The sequence below is a fragment of the Oncorhynchus clarkii genome, chromosome 33 (assembly GCF_045791955.1).
Source record: "Oncorhynchus clarkii lewisi isolate Uvic-CL-2024 chromosome 33, UVic_Ocla_1.0, whole genome shotgun sequence".
NCBI classification, from domain to species: Eukaryota; Metazoa; Chordata; class Actinopteri; order Salmoniformes; family Salmonidae; genus Oncorhynchus; species Oncorhynchus clarkii.
The window spans coordinates 35,157,354-35,181,192 of record NC_092179.1 but is presented as its reverse complement, the minus strand read 5'-3'; the positions used below and the strand labels follow the sequence as shown (position 1 = coordinate 35,181,192).

Genomic DNA, 23,839 nt, shown 5'->3' with positions numbered 1-23,839 from the left:
TCCAGGGAGAGGGGTACCAGGGGTATAATGTAGCCCTGAAGGAGTTACCTTTCCCTTCCTCTCCACAGACATGTCCAGGGAGAGGGGTACCAGGGGTATAATGTAGCCCTGAAGGAGTTACCTTTCCCTTCCTCTCCACAGACATGTCCAGGGAGAGGGGTACCAGGGGTATAATGTAGCCCTGAAGGAGTTACCTTTCCCTTCCTCTCCCACAGACATGTTCAGGGAGAGGGGTACCAGGGGTATAATGTAGCCCTGAAGGAGTTACCTTTCCCTTCCTCTCCCACAGACATGTCCAGGGAGAGGGGTACCAGGGGTATAATGTAGCCCTGAAGGAGTTACCTTTCCCTTCCTCTCCCACAGACATGTCCAGGGAGAGGGGTACCAGGGGTATAATGTAGCCCTGAAGGAGTTACCTTTCCCTTCCTCTCCACAGACATGTCCAGGGAGAGGGGTACCAGGGGTATAATGTAGCCCTGAAGGAGTTACCTTTCCCTTCCTCTCCACAGACATGTCCAGGGAGAGGGGTACCAGGGGTATAATGTAGCCCTGAAGGAGTTACCTTTCCCTTCCTCTCCACAGACATGTCCAGGGAGAGGGGTACCAGGGGTATAATGTAGCCCTGAAGGAGTTACCTTTCCCTTCCTCTCCACAGACATGTCCAGGGAGAGGGGTACCAGGGGTATAATGTAGCCCTGAAGGAGTTACCTTTCCCTTCCTCTCCACAGACATGTCCAGGGAGAGGGGTACCAGGGGTATAATGTAGCCCTGAAGGAGTTACCTTTCCCTTCCTCTCCACAGACATGTCCAGGGAGGGGTACCAGGGGTATAATGTAGCCCTGAAGGAGTTACCTTTCCCTTCCTCTCCCACAGACATGTCCAGGGAGAGGGGTACCATGGGTATAATGTAGCCCTGAAGGAGTTACCTTTCCCTTCCTCTCCCACAGACATGTCCAGGGAGAGGGGTACCAGGGGTATAATGTAGCCCTGAAGGAGTTACCTTTCCCTTCCTCTCCCACAGACATGTCCAGGGAGAGGGGTACCAGGGGTATAATGTAGCCCTGAAGGAGTTACCTTTCCCTTCCTCTCCACAGACATGTCCAGGGAGAGGGGTACCAGGGGTATAATGTAGCCCTGAAGGAGTTACCTTTCCCTTCCTCTCCCACAGACATGTCCAGGGAGAGGGGTACCAGGGGTATAATGTAGCCCTGAAGGAGTTACCTTTCCCTTCCTCTCCACAGACATGTCCAGGGAGAGGGGTACCAGGGGTATAATGTAGCCCTGAAGGAGTTACCTTTCCCTTCCTCTCCCACAGACATGTCCAGGGAGGGGTACCAGGGGTATAATGTAGCCCTGAAGGAGTTACCTTTCCCTTCCTCTCCACAGACATGTCCAGGGAGAGGGGTACCAGGGGTATAATGTAGCCCTGAAGGAGTTACCTTTCCCTTCCTCTCCCACAGACATGTCCAGGGAGAGGGGTACCAGGGGTATAATGTAGCCCTGAAGGAGTTACCTTTCCCTTCCTCTCCACAGACATGTCCAGGGAGAGGGGTACCAGGGGTATAATGTAGCCCTGAAGGAGTTACCTTTCCCTTCCTCTCCCACAGACATGTCCAGGGAGGGGTACCAGGGGTATAATGTAGCCCTGAAGGAGTTACCTTTCCCTTCCTCTCCACAGACATGTCCAGGGAGAGGGGTACCAGGAGTATAATGCAGCCCTGAAGGAGTTACCTTTCCCTTCCTCTCCACAGACAAGTCCAGGGAGGGGTACCAGGGGTATAATGTAGCCCTGAAGGAGTTACCTTTCCCTTCCTCTCCCACAGACATGTCCAGGGAGAGGGGTACCACGGGTATAATGTAGCCCTGAAGGAGTTACCTTTCCCTTCCTCTCCACAGACATGTCCAGGGAGAGGGGTACCAGGGGTATAATGTAGCCCTGAAGGAGTTACCTTTCCCTTCATCTCCACAGACATGTCCAGGGAGAGGGGTACCAGGGGTATAATGTAGCCCTGAAGGAGTTACCTTTCCCTTCCTCTCCCACAGACATGTCCAGGGAGAGGGGTACCAGGGGTATAATGTAGCCCTGAAGGAGTTACCTTTCCCTTCCTCTCCACAGACATGTCCAGGGAGAGGGGTACCAGGGGTATAATGTAGCCCTGAAGGAGTTACCTTTCCCTTCCTCTCCACAGACATGTCCAGGGAGAGGGGTACCAGGGGTATAATGTAGCCCTGAAGGAGTTACCTTTCCCTTCCTCTCCCACAGACATGTTCAGGGAGAGGGGTACCAGGGGTATAATGTAGCCCTGAAGGAGTTACCTTTCCCTTCCTCTCCCACAGACATGTCCAGGGAGAGGGGTACCAGGGGTATAATGTAGCCCTGAAGGAGTTACCTTTCCCTTCCTCTCCCACAGACATGTCCAGGGAGAGGGGTACCAGGGGTATAATGTAGCCCTGCGGGAGTTACCTTTCCCTTCCTCTCCACAGACATGTCCAGGGAGGGGTACCATGGGTATAATGTAGCCCTGAAGGAGTTACCTTTCCCTTCCTCTCCACAGACATGTCCAGGGAGAGGGGTACCAGGGGTATAATGTAGCCCTGAAGGAGTTACCTTTCCCTTCCTCTCCACAGACATGTCCAGGGAGAGGGGTACCAGGGGTATAATGTAGCCCTGAAGGAGTTACCTTTCCCTTCCTCTCCACAGACATGTCCAGGGAGAGGGGTACCAGGGGTATAATGTAGCCCTGAAGGAGTTACCTTTCCCTTCCTCTCCACAGACATGTCCAGGGAGAGGGGTACCAGGGGTATAATGTAGCCCTGAAGGAGTTACCTTTCCCTTCCTCTCCCACAGACATGTCCAGGGAGAGGGGTACCAGGGGTATAATGTAGCCCTGAAGGAGTTACCTTTCCCTTCGTCTCCCACAGACATGTCCAGGGAGAGGGGTACCAGGGGTATAATGTAGCCCTGAAGGAGTTACCTTTCCCTTCCTCTCCACAGACATGTCCAGGGAGAGGGGGAAGCTGTTCCTCAACTCTTTCTCTCTCTGTATCCCAAATAGTAACCTACTCCTTATCTCTCTGTATCCCAAATGGTAACCTACTCCTTATCTCTCTCTGTATCCCAAATGGTAACCTACTCCTTATCTCTCTCTGTATCCCAAATGGTAACCTACTCCTTATCTCTCTGTATCCCAAATGGTAACCTACTCCTTATCTCTCTGTATCCCAAATGGTAACCTACTCCTTATCTCTGTCTGTATCCCAAATGGTAACCTACTCCTTATCTCTCTCTGTATCCCAAATGGTAACCTACTCCTTATCTCTCTCTGTATCCCCAATGGTAACCTACTCCTTATCTCTGTCTGTATCCCAAATGGTAACCTACTCCTTATCTCTCTCTGTATCCCCAATGGTAACCTACTCCTTATCTCTGTCTGTATCCCAAATGGTAACCTACTCCTTATCTCTCTGTATCCCAAATAGTAACCTACTCCTTATCTCTGTCTGTATCCCCAATGGTAACCTACTCCTTATCTCTCTCTGTATCCCAAATGGTAACCTACTCCTTATCTCTCTGTATCCCAAATGGTAACCTACTCCTTATCTCTGTCTGTATCCCAAATGGTAACCTACTCCTTATCTCTGTCTGTATCCCAAATGGTAACCTACTCCTTATCTCTGTCTGTATCCCAAATAGTAACCTACTCCTTATCTCTCTCTGTATCCCCAATAGTAACCTACTCCTTATCTCTCTCTGTATCCCAAATAGTAACCTACTCCTTATCTCTGGCTGTATCCCAAATAGTAACCTACTCCTTATCTCTGTCTGTATCCCAAATGGTAACCTACTCCTTATCTCTGTCTGTATCCCCAATAGTAACCTACTCCTTTTCTCTCTCTGTATCCCAAATGGTAACCTACTCCTTATCTCTCTCTGTATCCCAAATGGTAACCTACTCCTTATCTCTGTCTGTATCCCAAATGGTAACCTACTCCTTATCTCTGTCTGTATCCCAAATGGTAACCTACTCCTTATCTCTCTCTGTATCCCAAATGGTAACCTACTCCTTATCTCTCTGTATCCCAAATGGTAACCTACTCCTTATCTCTCTCTGTATCCCCAATAGTAACCTACTCCTTATCTCTCTCTGTATCCCAAATGGTAACCTACTCCTTATCTCTCTGTATCCCAAATGGTAACCTACTCCTTATCTCTCTGTATCCCAAATAGTAACCTACTCCTTATCTCTGTCTGTATCCCAAATGGTAACCTACTCCTTATCTCTGTCTGTATCCCAAATGGTAACCTACTCCTTATCTCTGTCTGTATCCCAAATGGTAACCTACTCCTTATCTCTCTCTGTATCCCAAATAGTAACCTACTCCTTATCTCTCTCTGTATCCCAAATGGTAACCTACTCCTTATCTCTCTCTGTATCCCAAATGGTAACCTACTCCTTATCTCTCTGTATCCCAAATGGTAACCTACTCCTTATCTCTCTGTATCCCAAATGGTAACCTACTCCTTATCTCTCTGTATCCCAAATGGTAACCTACTCCTTATCTCTCTGTATCCCAAATGGTAACCTACTCCTTATTTTGTGGGGTTCTTTTGAGCATGTCCCATAGGGCTCTGGTCAAAGTACTGCACTGTAGGGAATAGAACGTAATTTGGGATACAGACTCGTGTTTTCTCCCGTGACTGGTGCTGACAGCCCCTGGAGTGGGGGAGGTTAAGGTTGTATGATGGGCCGCACCACCCTCTCTGGTTGCACCAAAAAGCCCCATAATGCTGTGTGAATTAAACCTGCCCAGTCAGCGATCGTTTTGCTGAGGTGAATCCCCATAATGCTGTGTGAATTAAACCTGCCCAGTCAGCGATCGTTTTGCTGAGGTGAATCCCCATAATGCTGTGTGAATTAAACCTGCCCAGTCAGCGATCGTTTTGCTGAGGTGAATCCCCATAATGCTGTGTGAATTAAAGGTGAGGTGAGTCTCACGTCTCGACATTCACATTTATGCATTATTTATTATTATTATTATTATTATTATTATTATTATTATTTATGATTGTTATTTATTATTATTATTTATTATTATTATTTTCAATGAATGTTTGCGTGCAGCTTTGCCTTTGGCTTCCAACCTGGGAACAATTTTCATTCACCTTAAACCAGATGCAAACATTATTAAACCCTAGTTAACCTGAATACAGAGTACTGATGAGAGGCAGTAGGAGGTCAGGGTTGATCCCTAGTTAACCTGAATACAGAGTACTGATGAGAGGCAGTAGGAGGTCAGGGTTGATCCCTAGTTAACCTGAATACAGAGTACTGATGAGAGGCAGTAGGAGGTCAGGGTTGATCCCTAGTTAACCTGAATACAGAGTACTGATGAGAGGCAGTAGGAGGTCAGGGTTGATCCCTAGTTAACCTGAATACAGAGTACTGATGAGAGGCAGTAGGAGGTCAGGGTTGATCCCTAGTTAACCTGACTACAGAGTACTGATGAGAGGCAGTAGGAGGTCAGGGTTGATCCCTAGTTAACCTGAATACAGAGTACTGATGAGAGGCAGGAGGAGGTCAGGGTTGAACCCTAGTTAACCTGAATACTGATAAGAGGCAGGAGGAGGTCAGGGTTGAACCCTAGTTAACCTGAATACAGAGTACTGATGAGAGGCAGGAGGAGGTCAGGGTTGAACCCTAGTTAACCTGAATACAGAGTACTGATGAGAGGCAGGAGGAGGTCAGGGTTGAACCCTAGTTAACCTGAATACTGATGAGAGGCAGGAGGAGGTCAGGGTTAAACCCTGGTTAACCTGAGTACTGATGAGAGGCAGGAGGAGGTCAGGGTTGAACCCTAGTTAACCTGAATACAGAGTACAGATGAGAGACAGGAGGGGGTCAGTGTTGAACCCTAGTTAACCTGAATACAGAGTACTGATGAGAGACAGGAGGAGGTCAGGGTTGAACCCTAGTTAACCTGAATACAGAGTACTGATGAGAGGCAGGAGGAGGTCAGGGTTGAACCCTGGTTAACCTGAATACAGAGTACTGATGAGAGGCAGGAGGAAGTCAGGGTTGAACCCTGGTTAACCTGAGTACTGATGAGAGGCAAGAGGAGGTCAGGGTTGAACCCTAGTTAACCTGAATACAGAGTACTGATGAGAGGCAGTAGGAGGTCAGGGTTGAACCCTAGTTAACCTGAATACAGAGTACTGTTGAGAGGCAGGAGGAGGTCAGGGTTGAACTGATCAAATGTATTTATGTAGCCCTTCTTACATCAGCTGATATCTCAAAGTGCTGTACAGAAACCCAGCCTAAAACCCCAAACAGCAAGCAATGCAGGTGTAGAAGCACGGTGGCTAGGAAAAACTCCCTAGAAAGGCCAAAACCTAGGAAGAAACCTAGAGAGGAACCAGGCTATGAGGGGTGGCCAGTCTTCTTCTGGCTGTGCCGGGTAGCGAGGTACCAGGCTATGAGGGGTGGCCAGTCTTCTTCTGGCTGTGCCGGGTAGCGAGGAACCAGGCTATGAGGGGTGGCCAGTCCTCTTCTGGCTGTGCCAGGTGGAGATTATAACAGAACATGGCCAAGATGTTCAAATGTTCATAGATGACCAGCAGGGTCAGATAATAATAATCACAGTAGTTGTTGAGGGTGCAACAAGTCAGCACCTCAGGAGTAAATGTCAGTTGGATTTTCATAGCTGATCATTGAGAGTATCTCTACCGCTCCTGCTGTCTCTAGAGAGTTGAAAACAGCAAGTCTGGGACAGGTAGCACGTCCGGTGAACAGATCAGGGTTCCATAGCCGCAGGCAGAACAGTTGAAACTGGAGCAGCAGCATGGCCAGGTGGAATGGGGACAGCAAGGAGTCATCATGTCAGGTAGTCCTGAGGCATGGTCCTAGGGCTCAGGTCCTCCTCCGAGAGAGAGAGAGAGAGAGAGAGAGAATTAGAGAGAGCACACTTAAATTCACACAGGACACCGGATAAGATGGGAGAAGTACTCCAGATATAACAAACTGACCCTAGCCCCCCAACACATGAACTACTGCATCATAAATACTGGAGGCTGAGACAGGAGGGGTCCGGAGACACTGTGGCCCCATCCGATGATACCCCCGGACAGGGCCAAACAGGCGGGATATAACCCCACCCACTTTGCCAAACCACAGCCCCCACACCACTAGAGGGATATCTTCAACCACCAACTTACCATCCTGAGACAATCACGTCAGTGACTCAACCCACTCAAGTGACACACCCCTCCAGGGACGGCATGAAAGAGCACCAGTAAGCCAGTGACTCAGCCCCTGTAATAGGGTTAGAGGCAGAGAATCCCAGTGGAAAGAGGGAAACCGGCCAGGCAGAGACAGCAAGGGCGGTTCGTTGCTCCAGAGCCTTTCCGTTCACCTTCACACTCCTGGGCCAGACTACACTCAATCATATGACCCAATGAAGAGATGAGTCTTCAGGAAAGACTTAAAGGTTGAGACTGAGTCTGCGTCTCTCACATGGGTAGGCAGACCATTCCATAAAAATTGAGCTCTATAGGAGAAAGCCCTGCCTCCAGCTGTTTGCTTAGAAATTCTAGGGACAATTAGGAGGCCTGCATCTTGTGACCGTAGCGTACGTGTAGGTATGGACGGCAGGACCAAATCAGAGAGATAGGTAGGAGCAAGCCCATGTAACGCTTTGTAGGTTGGCAGTAAAACCTTGAAATCAGCCCTTGCCTTAACAGAAAGCCAGTGTAGAGAGGCTAGCACTGGATGTTTTGGTTCTAGTCAGGATTCTAGCAGCCGTATTTAGCACTAACTGAAGTTTATTTAGTGCTTTATCCGGGTAGCCAGAAAGTAGAGCATTGCAGTAGTCTAACCTAGAAGTAACAAAAGCATGGATTAATTTTTCTGCTGATGAGAGGCAGTAGAAGGTCAGGGTTGAACTCTAGTTAACCTGAATACAGAGTACTGTTGAGAGGCAGGAGGAGGTCAGGGTTGGAGGGAAAATGTACATGATATGATTGTGATGTGCTGTCGTCTCACCTAGCTATCTCCAGGTGAATGATTGTGATGTGTTGTCGTCTCTCACCTAGCTATCTCCAGATGAATGAATGTGATGTGCTGTCGTCTCACCTAGCTATCTCCAGGTGAATGATTGTGATGTGCTGTCGTCTCACCTAGCTATCTCCAGGTGAATGATTGTGATGTGCTGTCGTCTCACCTAGCTATCTCCAGGTGAATGATGGTTATGTGCTGTCGTCTCACCTAACTATCTCCAGGTGAATGATGGTGATGTGCTGTCGTCTCACCTCGCTATCTCCAGGTCTATGATTGTGATGTGCTGTCGTCTCACCTAGCTATCTCCAGGTCTATGATTGTGATGTGCTGTCGTCTCACCTAGCTATCTCCAGGTGAATGATTGTGATGTGCTGTCGTCTCACCTAGCTATCTCCAGGTGAATGATTGTGATGTGCTGTCGTCTCTCACCTAGCTATCTCCAGGTGAATGATTGTGATGTGCTGTCGTCTCACCTAGCTATCTCCAGGTGAATGATGGTGATGTGCTGTCGTCTCACCTCGCTATCTCCAGGTCTATGATTGTGATGTGCTGTCGTCTCACCTCGCTCACCCTAACCTCAACTGTAGTGTTGATATTCCACATGGTGCTAAACCCCCTAACCTCTACTGTAGTGTTGATATTCCACATGGTGCTAAACCCCCCTAACCTCTACTGTAGTGTTGATATTCCACTTGGTGCTAAACCCCCCTAACCTCTACTGTAGTGGTGATATTCCACATGGTGCTAAACCCCCCTAACCTCTACTGTAGTGTTGATATTCCACATGGTGCTAAACCCCCCTAACCTCTACTGTAGTGTTGATATTCCACATGGTGCTAAACCTCCTTAACCTCTACTGTAGTGTTGATATTCCACATGGTGCTAAACAGCCCTAACCTCTACTGTAGTGTTGATATTCCACATGGTGCTAAACCCCCCTAACCTCTACTGTAGTGTTGATATTCCACATGGTGCCCCCCTAACCTCTATTGTAGTGTTGATATTCCACATGGTGCTAAACCCCCCTAACCTCTACTGTAGTGTTGACATTCCACATGGTGCCCCCCTAACCTCTACTGTAGTGGTGATATTCCACGTGGTGCTAAACCCCCCCTAACCTCTACTGTAGTGTTGATATTCCACATGGTGCCCCCCTAACCTCTACTGTAGTGTTGATATTCCACATGGTGCTAAACCCCCCTAACCTCTACTGTAGTGTTGATATTCCACATGGTGCTAAACCCCCCTAACCTCTACTGTAGTGGTGATATTCCACATGGTGCTAAACCCCCCTAACCTCTACTGTAGTGGTGATATTCCACATGGTGCTAAACCCCCCTAACCTCTACTGTAGTGTTGATATTCCACATGGTGCTAAACCCCCCTAACCTCTACTGTAGTGGTGATATTCCACATGGTGCTAAACCCCCCTAACCTCTACTGTAGTGTTGATATTCCACATGGTGCTAAACCCCCCTAACTTCTACTGTTGTGTTGATATTCCACATGGTGCCCCCCTAACCTCTACTGTAGTGTTGATATTCCACATGGTGCTAAACCCCCCTAACCTCTACTGTAGTGTTGATATTCCACATGGTGCTAAACCCCCCTAACCTCTACTGTAGTGTTGATATTCCACATGGTGCTAAACCCCCCTAACCTCTACTGTAGTGTTGATATTCCACATGGTGCCCCCCTAACCTCTACTGTAGTGTTGATATTCCACATGGTGCTAAACCCCCCTAACCTCTACTGTAGTGTTGATATTCCACATGGTGCTAAACCCCCCTAACCTCTACTGTAGTGTTGATATTCCACATGGTGCTAAACCCCCCTAACCTCTACTGTAGTGTTGATATTCCACATGGTGCTAAACCCCCCTAACTTCTACTGTAGTGTTGATATTCCACATGGTGCCCCCCTAACCTCTACTGTAGTGGTGATATTCCATGTGGTGCTAAACCCCCCTAACCTCTACTGTAGTGGTGATATTCCACATGGTGCCCCCCTAACCTCTACTGTAGTGTTGATATTCCACATGGTGCTAAACCCCCCTAACCTCTACTGTAGTGATGATATTCATGGTGCTAAACCCCCCCTAACCTCTACTGTAGTGTTGATATTCCACATGGTGCTAAACCCCCATAACCTCTACTGTAGTGGTGATATTCCACATGGTGCTAAACCCCCCTAACCTCTACTGTAGTGTTGATATTCCACATGGTGCTAAACCCCCCTAACCTCTACTGTAGTGTTGATATTCCACATGGTGCTAAACCCCCCTAACCTCTACTGTAGTGTTGATATTCCACATGGTGCCCCCCTAACCTCTACTGTAGTGTTGATATTCCACATGGTGCTAAACCCCCCTAACCTCTACTGTAGTGTTGATATTCCACATGGTGCTAAACCCCCCTAACCTCTACTGTAGTGTTGATATTCCACATGGTGCTAAACCCCCCTAACCTCTACTGTAGTGTTGATATTCCACATGGTGCTAAACCCCCCTAACTTCTACTGTAGTGTTGATATTCCACATGGTGCCCCCCTAACCTCTACTGTAGTGTTGATATTCCACATGGTGCTAAACCCCCCTAACCTCTACTGTAGTGTTGATATTCCACATGGTGCTAAACCCCCCTAACCTCTACTGTAGTGGTGATATTCCACATGGTGCTAAACCCCCCTAACCTCTACTGTAGTGTTGATATTCCACATGGTGCTAAACCCCCCTAACTTCTACTGTAGTGTTGATATTCCACATGGTGCCCCCCTAACCTCTACTGTAGTGTTGATATTCCACATGGTGCTAAACCCCCCTAACCTCTACTGTAGTGTTGATATTCCACATGGTGCTAAACCCCCCTAACCTCTACTGTAGTGTTGATATTCCACATGGTGCTAAACCCCCCTAACCTCTACTGTAGTGTTGATATTCCACATGGTGCCCCCCTAACCTCTACTGTAGTGTTGATATTCCACATGGTGCCCCCCTAACCTCTACTGTAGTGTTGATATTCCACATGGTGCTAAACCCCCCTAACCTCTACTGTAGTGTTGATATTCCACATGGTGCTAAACCCCCCTAACCTCTACTGTAGTGTTGATATTCCACATGGTGCTAAACCCCCCTAACTTCTACTGTAGTGTTGATATTCCACATGGTGCCCCCCTAACCTCTACTGTAGTGTTGATATTCCACATGGTGCTAAACCCCCCTAACCTCTACTGTAGTGGTGATATTCCACATGGTGCCCCCTAACCTCTACTGTAGTGGTGATATTCCATGTGGTGCTAAACCCCCCTAACCTCTACTGTAGTGGTGATATTCCACATGGTGCCCCCCTAACCTCTACTGTAGTGTTGATATTCCACATGGTGCTAAACCCCCCTAACCTCTACTGTAGTGATGATATTCATGGTGCTAAACCCCCCCTAACCTCTACTGTAGTGTTGATATTCCACATGGTGCTAAACCCCCATAACCTCTACTGTAGTGGTGATATTCCACATGGTGCTAAACCCCCCTAACCTCTACTGTAGTGTTGATATTCCACATGGTGCTAAACCCCCCTAACCTCTACTGTAGTGTTGATATTCCACATGGTGCTAAACCCCCCTAACCTCTACTGTAGTGTTGATATTCCACATGGTGCCCCCCTAACCTCTACTGTAGTGTTGATATTCCACATGGTGCTAAACCCCCCTAACCTCTACTGTAGTGTTGATATTCCACATGGTGCTAAACCCCCCTAACCTCTACTGTAGTGTTGATATTCCACATGGTGCTAAACCCCCCTAACCTCTACTGTAGTGTTGATATTCCACATGGTGCTAAACCCCCCTAACTTCTACTGTAGTGTTGATATTCCACATGGTTCCCCCCTAACCTCTACTGTAGTGTTGATATTCCACATGGTGCTAAACCCCCCTAACCTCTACTGTAGTGGTGATATTCCACATGGTGCCCCCCTAACCTCTACTGTAGTGGTGATATTCCATGTGGTGCTAAACCCCCCTAACCTCTACTGTAGTGGTGATATTCCACATGGTGCTCCCCTAACCTCTACTGTAGTGTTGATATTCCACATGGTGCTAAACCCCCCTAACCTCTACTGTAGTGATGATATTCATGGTGCTAAACCCCCCTAACCTCTACTGTAGTGTTGATATTCCACATGGTGCTAAACCCCCCTAACCTCTACTGTAGTGTTGATATTCCACATGGTGCCCCCCTAACCTCTACTGTAGTGTTGATATTCCACATGGTGCTAAACCCCCCTAACCTCTACTGTAGTGGTGATATTCCACATGGTGCCCCCCTAACCTCTACTGTAGTGGTGATATTCCATGTGGTGCTAAACCCCCCTAACCTCTACTGTAGTGGTGATATTCCACATGGTGCTAAACCCCCCTAACCTCTACTGTAGTGTTGATATTCCACATGGTGCTAAACCCCCCTAACCTCTACTGTAGTGTTGATATTCCACATGGTGCTAAACCCCCCTAACTTCTACTGTAGTGTTGATATTCCACATGGTGCCCCCCTAACCTCTACTGTAGTGGTGATATTCCATGTGGTGCTAAACCCCCCTAACCTCTACTGTAGTGGTGATATTCCACATGGTGCCCCCCTAACCTCTACTGTAGTGTTGATATTACACATGGTGCTAAACCCCCCTACCCTCTACTGTAGTGATGATATTCATGGTGCTAAACCCCCCCTAACCTCTACTGTAGTGTTGATATTCCACATGGTGCTAAACCCCCATAACCTCTACTGTAGTGGTGATATTCCACATGGTGCTAAACCCCCCTAACCTCTACTGTAGTGTTGATATTCCACATGGTGCTAAACCCCCCTAACCTCTACTGTAGTGTTGATATTCCACATGGTGCTAAACCCCCCTAACCTCTACTGTAGTGTTGATATTCCACATGGTGCCCCCCTAACCTCTACTGTAGTGTTGATATTCCACATGGTGCTAAACCCCCCTAACCTCTACTGTAGTGTTGATATTCCACATGGTGCTAAACCCCCCTAACCTCTACTGTAGTGTTGATATTCCACATGGTGCTAAACCCCCCTAACCTCTACTGTAGTGTTGATATTCCACATGGTGCTAAACCCCCCTAACTTCTACTGTAGTGTTGATATTCCACATGGTGCCCCCCTAACCTCTACTGTAGTGTTGATATTCCACATGGTGCTAAACCCCCCTAACCTCTACTGTAGTGTTGATATTCCACATGGTGCTAAACCCCCCTAACCTCTACTGTAGTGGTGATATTCCACATGGTGCTAAACCCCCCTAACCTCTACTGTAGTGTTGATATTCCACATGGTGCTAAACCCCCCTAACTTCTACTGTAGTGTTGATATTCCACATGGTGCCCCCCTAACCTCTACTGTAGTGTTGATATTCCACATGGTGCTAAACCCCCCTAACCTCTACTGTAGTGTTGATATTCCACATGGTGCTAAACCCCCCTAACCTCTACTGTAGTGTTGATATTCCACATGGTGCTAAACCCCCCTAACCTCTACTGTAGTGTTGATATTCCACATGGTGCCCCCCTAACCTCTACTGTAGTGTTGATATTCCACATGGTGCCCCCCTAACCTCTACTGTAGTGTTGATATTCCACATGGTGCTAAACCCCCCTAACCTCTACTGTAGTGTTGATATTCCACATGGTGCTAAACCCCCCTAACCTCTACTGTAGTGTTGATATTCCACATGGTGCTAAACCCCCCTAACTTCTACTGTAGTGTTGATATTCCACATGGTGCCCCCCTAACCTCTACTGTAGTGTTGATATTCCACATGGTGCTAAACCCCCCTAACCTCTACTGTAGTGGTGATATTCCACATGGTGCCCCCTAACCTCTACTGTAGTGGTGATATTCCATGTGGTGCTAAACCCCCCTAACCTCTACTGTAGTGGTGATATTCCACATGGTGCCCCCCTAACCTCTACTGTAGTGTTGATATTCCACATGGTGCTAAACCCCCCTAACCTCTACTGTAGTGATGATATTCATGGTGCTAAACCCCCCCTAACCTCTACTGTAGTGTTGATATTCCACATGGTGCTAAACCCCCATAACCTCTACTGTAGTGGTGATATTCCACATGGTGCTAAACCCCCCTAACCTCTACTGTAGTGTTGATATTCCACATGGTGCTAAACCCCCCTAACCTCTACTGTAGTGTTGATATTCCACATGGTGCTAAACCCCCCTAACCTCTACTGTAGTGTTGATATTCCACATGGTGCCCCCCTAACCTCTACTGTAGTGTTGATATTCCACATGGTGCTAAACCCCCCTAACCTCTACTGTAGTGTTGATATTCCACATGGTGCTAAACCCCCCTAACCTCTACTGTAGTGTTGATATTCCACATGGTGCTAAACCCCCCTAACCTCTACTGTAGTGTTGATATTCCACATGGTGCTAAACCCCCCTAACTTCTACTGTAGTGTTGATATTCCACATGGTTCCCCCCTAACCTCTACTGTAGTGTTGATATTCCACATGGTGCTAAACCCCCCTAACCTCTACTGTAGTGGTGATATTCCACATGGTGCCCCCCTAACCTCTACTGTAGTGGTGATATTCCATGTGGTGCTAAACCCCCCTAACCTCTACTGTAGTGGTGATATTCCACATGGTGCTCCCCTAACCTCTACTGTAGTGTTGATATTCCACATGGTGCTAAACCCCCCTAACCTCTACTGTAGTGATGATATTCATGGTGCTAAACCCCCCTAACCTCTACTGTAGTGTTGATATTCCACATGGTGCTAAACCCCCCTAACCTCTACTGTAGTGTTGATATTCCACATGGTGCCCCCCTAACCTCTACTGTAGTGTTGATATTCCACATGGTGCTAAACCCCCCTAACCTCTACTGTAGTGGTGATATTCCACATGGTGCCCCCCTAACCTCTACTGTAGTGGTGATATTCCATGTGGTGCTAAACCCCCCTAACCTCTACTGTAGTGGTGATATTCCACATGGTGCCCCCCTAACCTCTACTGTAGTGTTGATATTCCACATGGTGCTAAACCCCCCTAACCTCTACTGTAGTGATGATATTCATGGTGCTAAACCCCCCTAACCTCTACTGTAGTGTTGATATTCCACATGGTGCTAAACCCCCATAACCTCTACTGTAGTGGTGATATTCCACATGGTGCTAAACCCCCCTAACGCCTGCTGGGCAACAAACCGGTATTCACACCAGTTGTATTCTAATCCCTGTATGATGAATCTCACATGTCTACCCTCTCAGGGACCCTGTGTTCCCATCCGAGAGGATCTGGGTGCTAAGCTTCTGTCAGGGCCTGAGCCCAGTAATTCAACCTGAATAAAAGTCCTTAAATGTAACATTTTTACATAATCACAGTCATTATTTGGGGTTACTAATATAATCGGAGTCATTAAGAGCTTCAGGGCTCGCCGCGCTGGTGCCCTGCCTGGGCCAGGAGGGTTCGCTGTAAAGTGTTCACAGACAGTTTTACCGCCACACAGTCAGACATCTCAACACGACTAAAGGGAGTGTGTGTGTGTGTGTGTCTGTCAGCCCATCCAGCCCAACAGGGAGAGCAGCAGCCCATCCAGTCCATCCAGCCCATCCATCCCATCCATCCCATCCAGCCCAACAGGGAGAGCAGCAGCCCATCCAGCCCATCCAGCCCATTCAGTCCATCAGGGAGAGCAGCAGCCCATCCAGTCCATCCAGCCCATCCATCCCATCCATCCCATCCAGCCCAACAGGGAGAGCAGCAGCCCATCCAGCCCATCCAGCCCATTCAGTCCATCAGGGAGAGCAGCAGCCCATCCAGCCCATCCATCCCATCCAGCCCAACAGGGAGAGCAGCAGCCCATCCAGCCCATCCAGCCCATCCAGCCCATCCAGCCCATCCAGCCCATCCAGCCCATTCAGCCCATCCAGCCCATCCAGCCCATCCAGCCCATCCAGCCCATCCAGCTCATCCAGCCCAACCAGCCCATCCAGCCCATCCAGTCCATCCAGCCCATCCAGCCCATCCAGCCCAACAGGGTGAGCAGCAGCCCATCCAGCCCAACAGGGAGAGCAGCAGCCCATCCAGCCCAACAGGGAGAGCAGCAGCCCATCCAGCCCATCCAGCCCATCCAGCCCATCAGGGAGAGCAGCAGCCCATCCAGCCCATCCAGCCAATCCAGCCCATCAGGGAGAGCAGCAGCCCATCCAGCCCATCCAGCCAATCCAGCCCATCAGGGAGAGCAGCAGCCCATCCAGCCCATCCAGCCCATCCAGCCCAACCAGCCCATCCAGCCCAACCAGCCCATCCAGCCCATCCAGCCCATCCAGTCCATCCAGCCAATCCAGCCCATCCAGCCCAACAGGGAGAGCAGGGAGGGAGGGAGGGAGGGATAGTAACTGAAGACGTCAGGGTGGTAGTCCTGCTGTCTGTGTGTGGATTAAAGGATCACCATGTTAGATGAAGACTGACAACAGGCAGTGTGACAACAACAGATCTGTCTGGATGACACCATGCAGGAAGACAGAGGGTTGGCAATTCTGGCATTTGACCATCATGTTATACAGAGATAGGAAAGAATGAGACGTCGTCTCTCTCTCTCTCTCTCTCCCCCTCTCTCTCTCTCCCCCCCTCTCTCTCTCTCTCTCTCTCTCTCTCTCTCTACCTCTCTCTCTCTCTCCTCTTTCTCTCTCTCTACCTCTCTCTCTCCTCTTTCTCTCTCTCTCTTTCTCTCTCCCCTCACTCTCTCTCTCTCCCCCCCCCCTCTCTCTCTCTCTCTCCTTCCCTCTCTCTTCCTCCCTCTCTCTTCCTCCCTCACTCTCTCTTCCTTCCTCCCTCTCTCTTCCTCCCTCCCTCTCTCTTCCTCCCTCCCTCTCTCTTCCTCCCTCCCTTTCCCTCTAGGCAGACAGTAGTGATCCCTTCTCCAGCAGGAAGCAGCAGACTAGCCCAGAGGGAAATTCAGCCAGGAGGTTCCTCTAGGACACAGCAGGGCTTTCAATACAGCAGGGGTTTTCAATACAGCAGGGGCTTTCAATACAGCAGGGGCTTTCAATACGGCAGGGGCTTTCAATATGGCAGGGGCTTTCAATACAGCAGGGGCTTTCAATACAGCAGGGGTCCTGTTGAACCATCAGAGACCTGTAGGGATGAGGAGGGTCCTGTTGAACCATCAGAGACCTGTAGGGATGAGGAGGGTCCTGTTGAACCATCAGAGACCTGTAGGGATGAGGAGGGTCCTGTTGAACCATCAGAGACCTGTAGGGATGAGGAGGGTCCTGTTGAACCATCAGAGACCTGTAGGGATGAGGAGGGTTCTGTTGAACCATCAGAGACCTGTAGGGATGAGGAGGGTCCTGTTGAACCATCAGAGACCTGTAGGGATGAGGTGGGTCCTGTTGAACACTCAGAGACCTGTAGGGATGAGGAGGGTCCTGTTGAACCATCAGAGACCTGTAGGGATGAGGAGGGTCCTGTTGAACCATCAGAGACCTGTAGGGATGAGGAGGGTCCTGTTGAACAATCAGAGAATCTCTCTGATTCCTCCCCCACTACCTCTCTCTCTCTCTCTCTCTCTCTCTCTCTGATTCCTCCTCCACTACCTCTCTCTCTCTCTCTCTCTCTCTCTCTGATTCCTCCTCCACTACCTCTCTCTCTCTCTCTCTCTCTCTCTCTGATTCCTCCTCCACTACCTCTCTTTTTCTCTCTCTCTCTCTCTCTGATTCCTCCTCCACTACCTCTCTTTATCTCTCCATCTCTCTCTCTCTCTGATTCCTCCTCCACTACCTCTCTCTCTCTCTCTCTCTGATTCCCCCTCCACTACCTCTCTCTCTCCATCTCTCCATCTCTCTCTCTCTCTGATTCCTCCTCCACTATCTCTCTCTCTCTCTCTCTGATTCCTCCTCCACTACCTCTCTCTCTCTCTCTCTCTGATTCCTCCTCCCCTCTCTACCTCTCTCTTTCTCTCTCTCTCTCTCTGATTCCTCCTCCACTACCTCTCTCTCTCTCTCTCTCTCTGATTCCTCCTCCACTACCCCTCTCTCTCTATATATATATATATAGTCTTAATTCTGCTCTGCAAGCATTATTTGGGGTTTTGCATTGTACAATAAGTATATTTGTGCAGAATTCTGCAGGCAGAGTCTCAATTGGGTGTTTGTCCCATTTTGTGAGAACTTGGTTGGTGAGTGGACCCCAGACCCCGCAACCATAGTTCATGTGTTCGAAACTGATTAGGAAGTATGTTTAGACAGATCCTAATTGGTATGTCGAGTTTTATGTTCCTTTCGATGGCGTAGTTCTTGCCTTGTCTCTCAGATCGTTCACAGCCTTGTGGAAGTTACCAGCGGCGCTGATGTTTAGGCCAAGGTAGGTGTAATTCTTTGTGTGCTCTAGGGCAACGGTGTCTAGATGGAATTTGTATTTGTGGTCCTGGCAACTGGACCTTTTTTTGGAACACCATTATTTTAGTCTTACTGAGATTTATTGTCAGGGCCCAGGTCTCTCAGGGCCCAGGTCTGACAGAATCTGTGCAGAATATCTAGGTGCTGCTGTAGGCCCTCCTTGCTTGGTGACAGAAGCACCAGATTATCATCAAACAGTAGACATTTGACTAGTAGGGTGAGGCCGGGTGCTGCAGATTGTTCTAGTGCCCTCAACACTTCATTGATATGTATGTTGAAGAGGGTGGGGCTCAAGCTGCATCCCTGTCTCACCCCACGGCCCTGTGGGAAGAAACATGTTTATTGTCCATTTTAACTGTACACTGTTCCTGTTTGTGTATTGGATTTTATGTCATATACTTTCCCCCAACACAATTTGTATAGCAGACCCTCTTGCCAAATTGAGTCAAAAGCTTTTTTTGAAATCAACAAAGTTTGAGAAGACTTTGCTTTTATTTCGTTTGTTTGTCAATAAGGGTATGCAGGGTGTGTACGTGGTCTGTCGTACATCTTTTATTATTATTAATGTGGTCAATTGGTCATTTGTTAAGAAGCCAATTTGACATTTGCTTCAGTTTTCACTGAGGAAATGTTGGAGTCTGCTGTTGCTGATACAGCTGAGGATTTATCAAAGATTCCACAGTAATTTTTGGGGTCAATTTTGTCTTTTTGTGGATTGGATCTGTCCTTGGTTCCAAATATTATGGAAGATGTAATTGTTTTTTGGTATTTGTTCTTTGTTATTTGGCCAAAAAGATTGGAGAAGAGGTGTATCCATACATCTCCATTTTCATACTTCATGTTTTTTTGGAAGGCCGTGTTGCCCAATCGAGTCCTTTGAAGAATGTCTCTGGTTGTTAAATGGATATGTTGTAGTAACGTCTTTGAGTGATAGACGGGATACTCTGTATGTTCCTTCCTAACCCTCGTTTCATCTGCCGTTGCTAACTCAACGGCTAGGAGGTATCACTTCTGTAGTGAATAAGAGTTCAAAGTTCGTACCATTCTCAACCAAAGCTCACGCTGATGTTGGCTTCGTTCTGTAGTTATTATCTGAACCATTCTGACATCGGACCGTCGTCCTCACATCCTCGGAACAGGAGGTTATATTGTCGTCAAGGGCTTATATAGGAAGGGAGAGGAGGGCGTGTTTGAAAAGTTTTATAGCCCATGTCACTTCACAGGGACGGGCCACTGATTTAGCAGCCCTATCTTATGAAAACCCAAATCTCACATTTTAGAAGCTAAAATCACATTTCATCCCATCACAAATAATTTCATATTCAAACATTTAAATTGAACAACAATTCCATGTGAATCCGATAACTCTGATGTGTAGACTTTCCACTGTAGAGTTTATGTCATCCTATCATTGATGAGAATGTCTCAGATGACAACCGAACTGACATCATATTCATTAAGTACCACCGCATATGTTCAACCTCTCCTTGTCCCAGTCTGTAAATCCCCACATGTTTTAAAGATGTCTACAATCACCCCTGTTACTAAGAACTCTTAAGACTTCATGTCACTATGACAACCACCCTGTAGCACCGACATCTGTAATCATCAAGTGCTTTAAAAGGCTGGTCACATCATCTCCACCATCCCAGACACCCTATAACCGTTCCAATTTACATACTGCCCCAGCAGATCCATACAGTACATTCGGAGAGTATTCAGACCCATTGTCTTATTCTAAAATGGATTCAAATGTTCCTCCATAAACCTGGTTAGATTCATTCCCTTAAACGAAATGACAGCAAATGACTCCTGGGCAAGGGACATCCACACTGTAAGTGATTTGTTAAACAGACTGAATCCTCTTCTCCTCTCCTCCTCATCTCCTCCTCCTCCTCATCTCTTCCTCATCTCCTCATCTCCTCCCCTCCTCCTCCTCCTCATCTCCTCCTCCTCCTCATCTCTTCCTCATCTCCTCATCTCCTCCCCTCCTCCTCCTCCTCATCTCCCCTCCTCCTCATATCCTCCTCCTCATCTCCCTTCCTCCTCATCTCCTCTCCTCCTCCTCCTCCTCCTCCTCATCTCCTCCTCATCTCCTCCTCTTCTCCTCCTCCTCTTTTCCTCTTCCTCCTCCTCCTCATCTCCTCCTCCTCCTCATCTCATCTCCTCTTCTCCTCCTCCTCCTCCTACTCTTCTTCTCCTCCTCCTCCTCATCTCCTCCTCTCCTCCTCTTCATCTCCTCTACTCCTCCTCCTCTCATCTCCTCATTTAGTGGTTCCAACTTGTCTTTCTCCACTCCAGATTCTGAAGTCGTGTTTCTGTCTTTCTCCACTCCAGATTCTAACATAGTGGTTCTGTCTTTCTCCACTCCAGATTCTGACATAGTGGTTCTGTCTTTAGTGGTTCTGTCTTTCTCCATTCCAGATTCTGACATAGTGGTTCTGTCTTTCTCCACTCCAGATTCTGACATAGTGGTTCTGTCTTTCTCCACTCCAGATTCTGACATAATGGTTCTGTCTTTAGTGGTTCTGTCTTTCTTCACTCCAGATTCTGACATAGTGGTTCTGTCTTTCTCCACTCCAGATTCTGAAGTCGTGGTTCTGTCTTTCTCCACTCCAGATTCTGACATCGTGGTTCTGTCTTTCTCAACTCCAGATTCTGACATACTGGTTCTGTCTTTAGTGGTTCTGTCTTTCTCCACTCCAGATTCTGACATAGTGGTTCTGTCTTTCTCCACTCCAGATTCTGACATTGTGGTTCTGTCTTTCTCAACTCCAGATTCTGACATACTGGTTCTGTCTTTAGTGGTTCTGTCTTTCTCAACTCCAGATTCTGACATAGTGGTTCTGTCTTTAGTGGTTCTGTCTTTCTCCACTCCAGATTCTGACATAGTGGTTCTGTCTTTCTCCACTCCAGATTCTGACATAATGGTTCTGTCTTTAGTGGTTCTTTATTTCTCCACTCCAGATTCTGACATACTGGTTCTGTCTTTCTCCACTCCAGATTCGGACATACTGGTTCTGTCTTTCTCGACTCCAGATTCTGACATAGTGGTTCTGTCTTTCTCCACTCCAGATTCTGACATAATGGTTCTGTATTTAGTGGTTCTGTCTTTCTCCACTCCAGATTCTGACATAGTGGTTCTGTCTTTCTCCACTCCAGATTCTGACATAGTGGTTCTGTCTTTCTTCACTCCAGATTCTGACATAGTGGTTCTGTCTTTCTCCACTCCAGATTCTGACATAGTGGTTCTGTCTTTAGTAGTTCTGTCTTTCTCAACTTCAGATTCTGACATAGTGGTTCTGTCTTTCTCCACTCCAGATTCTGACACAGTGGTTCTGTCTTTCTCCACTCCAGATTCTGACATAGTGGTTCTGTCTTTCTCCACTCCAGATTGTGACATAGTGGTTCTGTCTTTCTCCACTCCAGATTCTGACATAGTGGTTCTGTCTTTAGTGGTTCTGTCTTTCTCCACTCCAGATTCTGACATAGTGGTTCTGTATTTAGTGGTTCTGTCTTTCTCCACTCCAGATTCTGACATAGTGGTTCTGTCTTTAGTGGTTCTGTCTTTCTTCACTCCAGATTCTGACATAGTGGTTCTGTTTTTCTTCACTCCAGATTCTGACATAGTGGTTCTGTTTTTCTTCACTCCAGATTCTGACATTGTGGTTGTCTTTCTCCACTCCAGATTCTGACATAGTGGTTCTGTCTTTCTTCACTCTAGATTCTGACATAGTGGTTCTGTCTTTAGTGGTTCTGTCTTTCTCCACTCCAGATTCTGAAGTCGTGGTTCTGTCTCTCTCCACTCTGTGGAAAATGTATTCCACAAATTAGCTATCCAAACAACGTTCCAAAACAGACTAATTGAATAATTCAGGCCAATCTACTGCGTCAACACACACCTCTATGCTAAGTACACACACACTTCCACACTGAGTACACACACTTCACACACACTCTCCACACACACTGATGGGATTAATGGCTGCATCCTCAAGACATTTACCTTTCCATCTCTAAACTAACATCCCAGACTTTTACAGAGAATGTAATGGCTGCATTGATTAACGTATAACTTCTTGGCTCTGTGCAATTCTGTGTTTGAACCCTGAACCCAGTGAACGGACAGCCTTGGACCCCTCAACTCCAATCAGCTCCCCTCATCTCAAGTCAGCTTCCCCTCATCTCCAGTCAGTTCCCATCATCTCCAGTCAGTTCCCCCCATCTCCAGTCAGCTCCAATCAGCTTCCCTCAGCTTCAATCAGCTTCCCTCAGCTCCAGTCAGCTCCCCTCAGCTCCAATCAGCTTCCCTCAGCTTCAATCAGCTTCCCTCAGCTCCAATCAGCTTCCCTCAGCTCCAGTCAGCTCCAATCAGCTTCCCTCAGCTCCAATCAGCTTCACTCAGCTTCCCTCAGCTTCAATCAGCTTCCCTTAGCTCCAGTCAGCTCCAATCAGCTTCCCTCATCTCCAATCAGCTTCCCTCAGCTCCAATCAGCTTCCCTCAGCTCCAGTCAGCTCCCCTTAGCTCCAATCAGCTTCCCTCAGCTTCAATCAGCTTCCCTCAGCTCCAATCAGCTTCCCTCAGCTCCAGTCAGCTCCAATCAGCTTCCCTCAGCTCCAATCAGCTTCCCTCAGCTCCAATCAGCTTCCCTCAGCTCCAGTCAGCTCCAATCAGCTTCCCTCAGCTCCAATCAGCTTCCCTCAGCTTCAATCAGCTTCCCTCAGCTTCAATCAGCTTCCCTTAGCTCCAGTCAGCTCCAATCAGCTTCCCTCATCTCCAATCAGTTTCCCTCAGCTCCAATCAGCTTCCCTCATCTCCAATCAGCTTCCCTCAGCTCCAATCAGCTTCCCTCAGCTCCAGTCAGCTTCCCTCAGCTCCAATCAGCTTCCCTCAGCTTCAATCAGCTTCCCTCAGCTCCAGTCAGCTCCCTTTAGCTCCAATCAGCTTCCCTCAGCTTCAATCAGCTTCCCTCAGCTCCAATCAGCTTCCCTCAGCTCCAATCAGCTTCCCTCAGCTTCAATCAGCTTCCCTTAGCTCCAGTCAGCTCCAATCAGCTTCCCTCAGCTCCAATCAGCTTCCCTCCGCTCCAATCAGCTTCCCTCAGCTCCAGTCAGCTTCCCTCAGCTCCAATCAGCTTCCCTCAGCTCCAATCAGCTCCAGTCTGCTTCCCTCAGCTCCAGTCAGCTCCCCTCAGCTCCAATCAGCTTCCCTCAGCTCCAGTCAGCTCCCCTCAGCTCCAATCAGCTTCCCTCAGCTCCAATCAGCTTCCCTCAGCTCCAGTCAGCTTCCCTCAGCTCCAGTCAGCTTCCCTCAGCTCCAATCAGCTCCAATCAGCTTCCCTCAGCTCCAA

At 48.1% G+C, this 23,839-nt stretch overlaps 1 protein-coding gene across 1 annotated transcript in view; it reads left to right on the top strand.

Moving 5' to 3' along the window:
* Nucleotides 1–23,423, top strand: part of LOC139392978 (sporozoite surface protein 2-like) — a 30,274-nt gene extending 6,851 nt beyond the window's left edge. The window contains exons 2-4 of the mRNA XM_071141286.1: nt 15,357–15,417; nt 15,648–16,483; nt 22,607–23,423. Coding sequence (XP_070997387.1) covers nt 15,357–15,417; nt 15,648–16,483; nt 22,607–23,423 — 1,714 coding nt within the window. The remainder of the gene's footprint in view (nt 1–15,356; nt 15,418–15,647; nt 16,484–22,606) is intronic.
* The last annotated feature ends 416 nt before the right edge of the window (nt 23,424–23,839 follow it).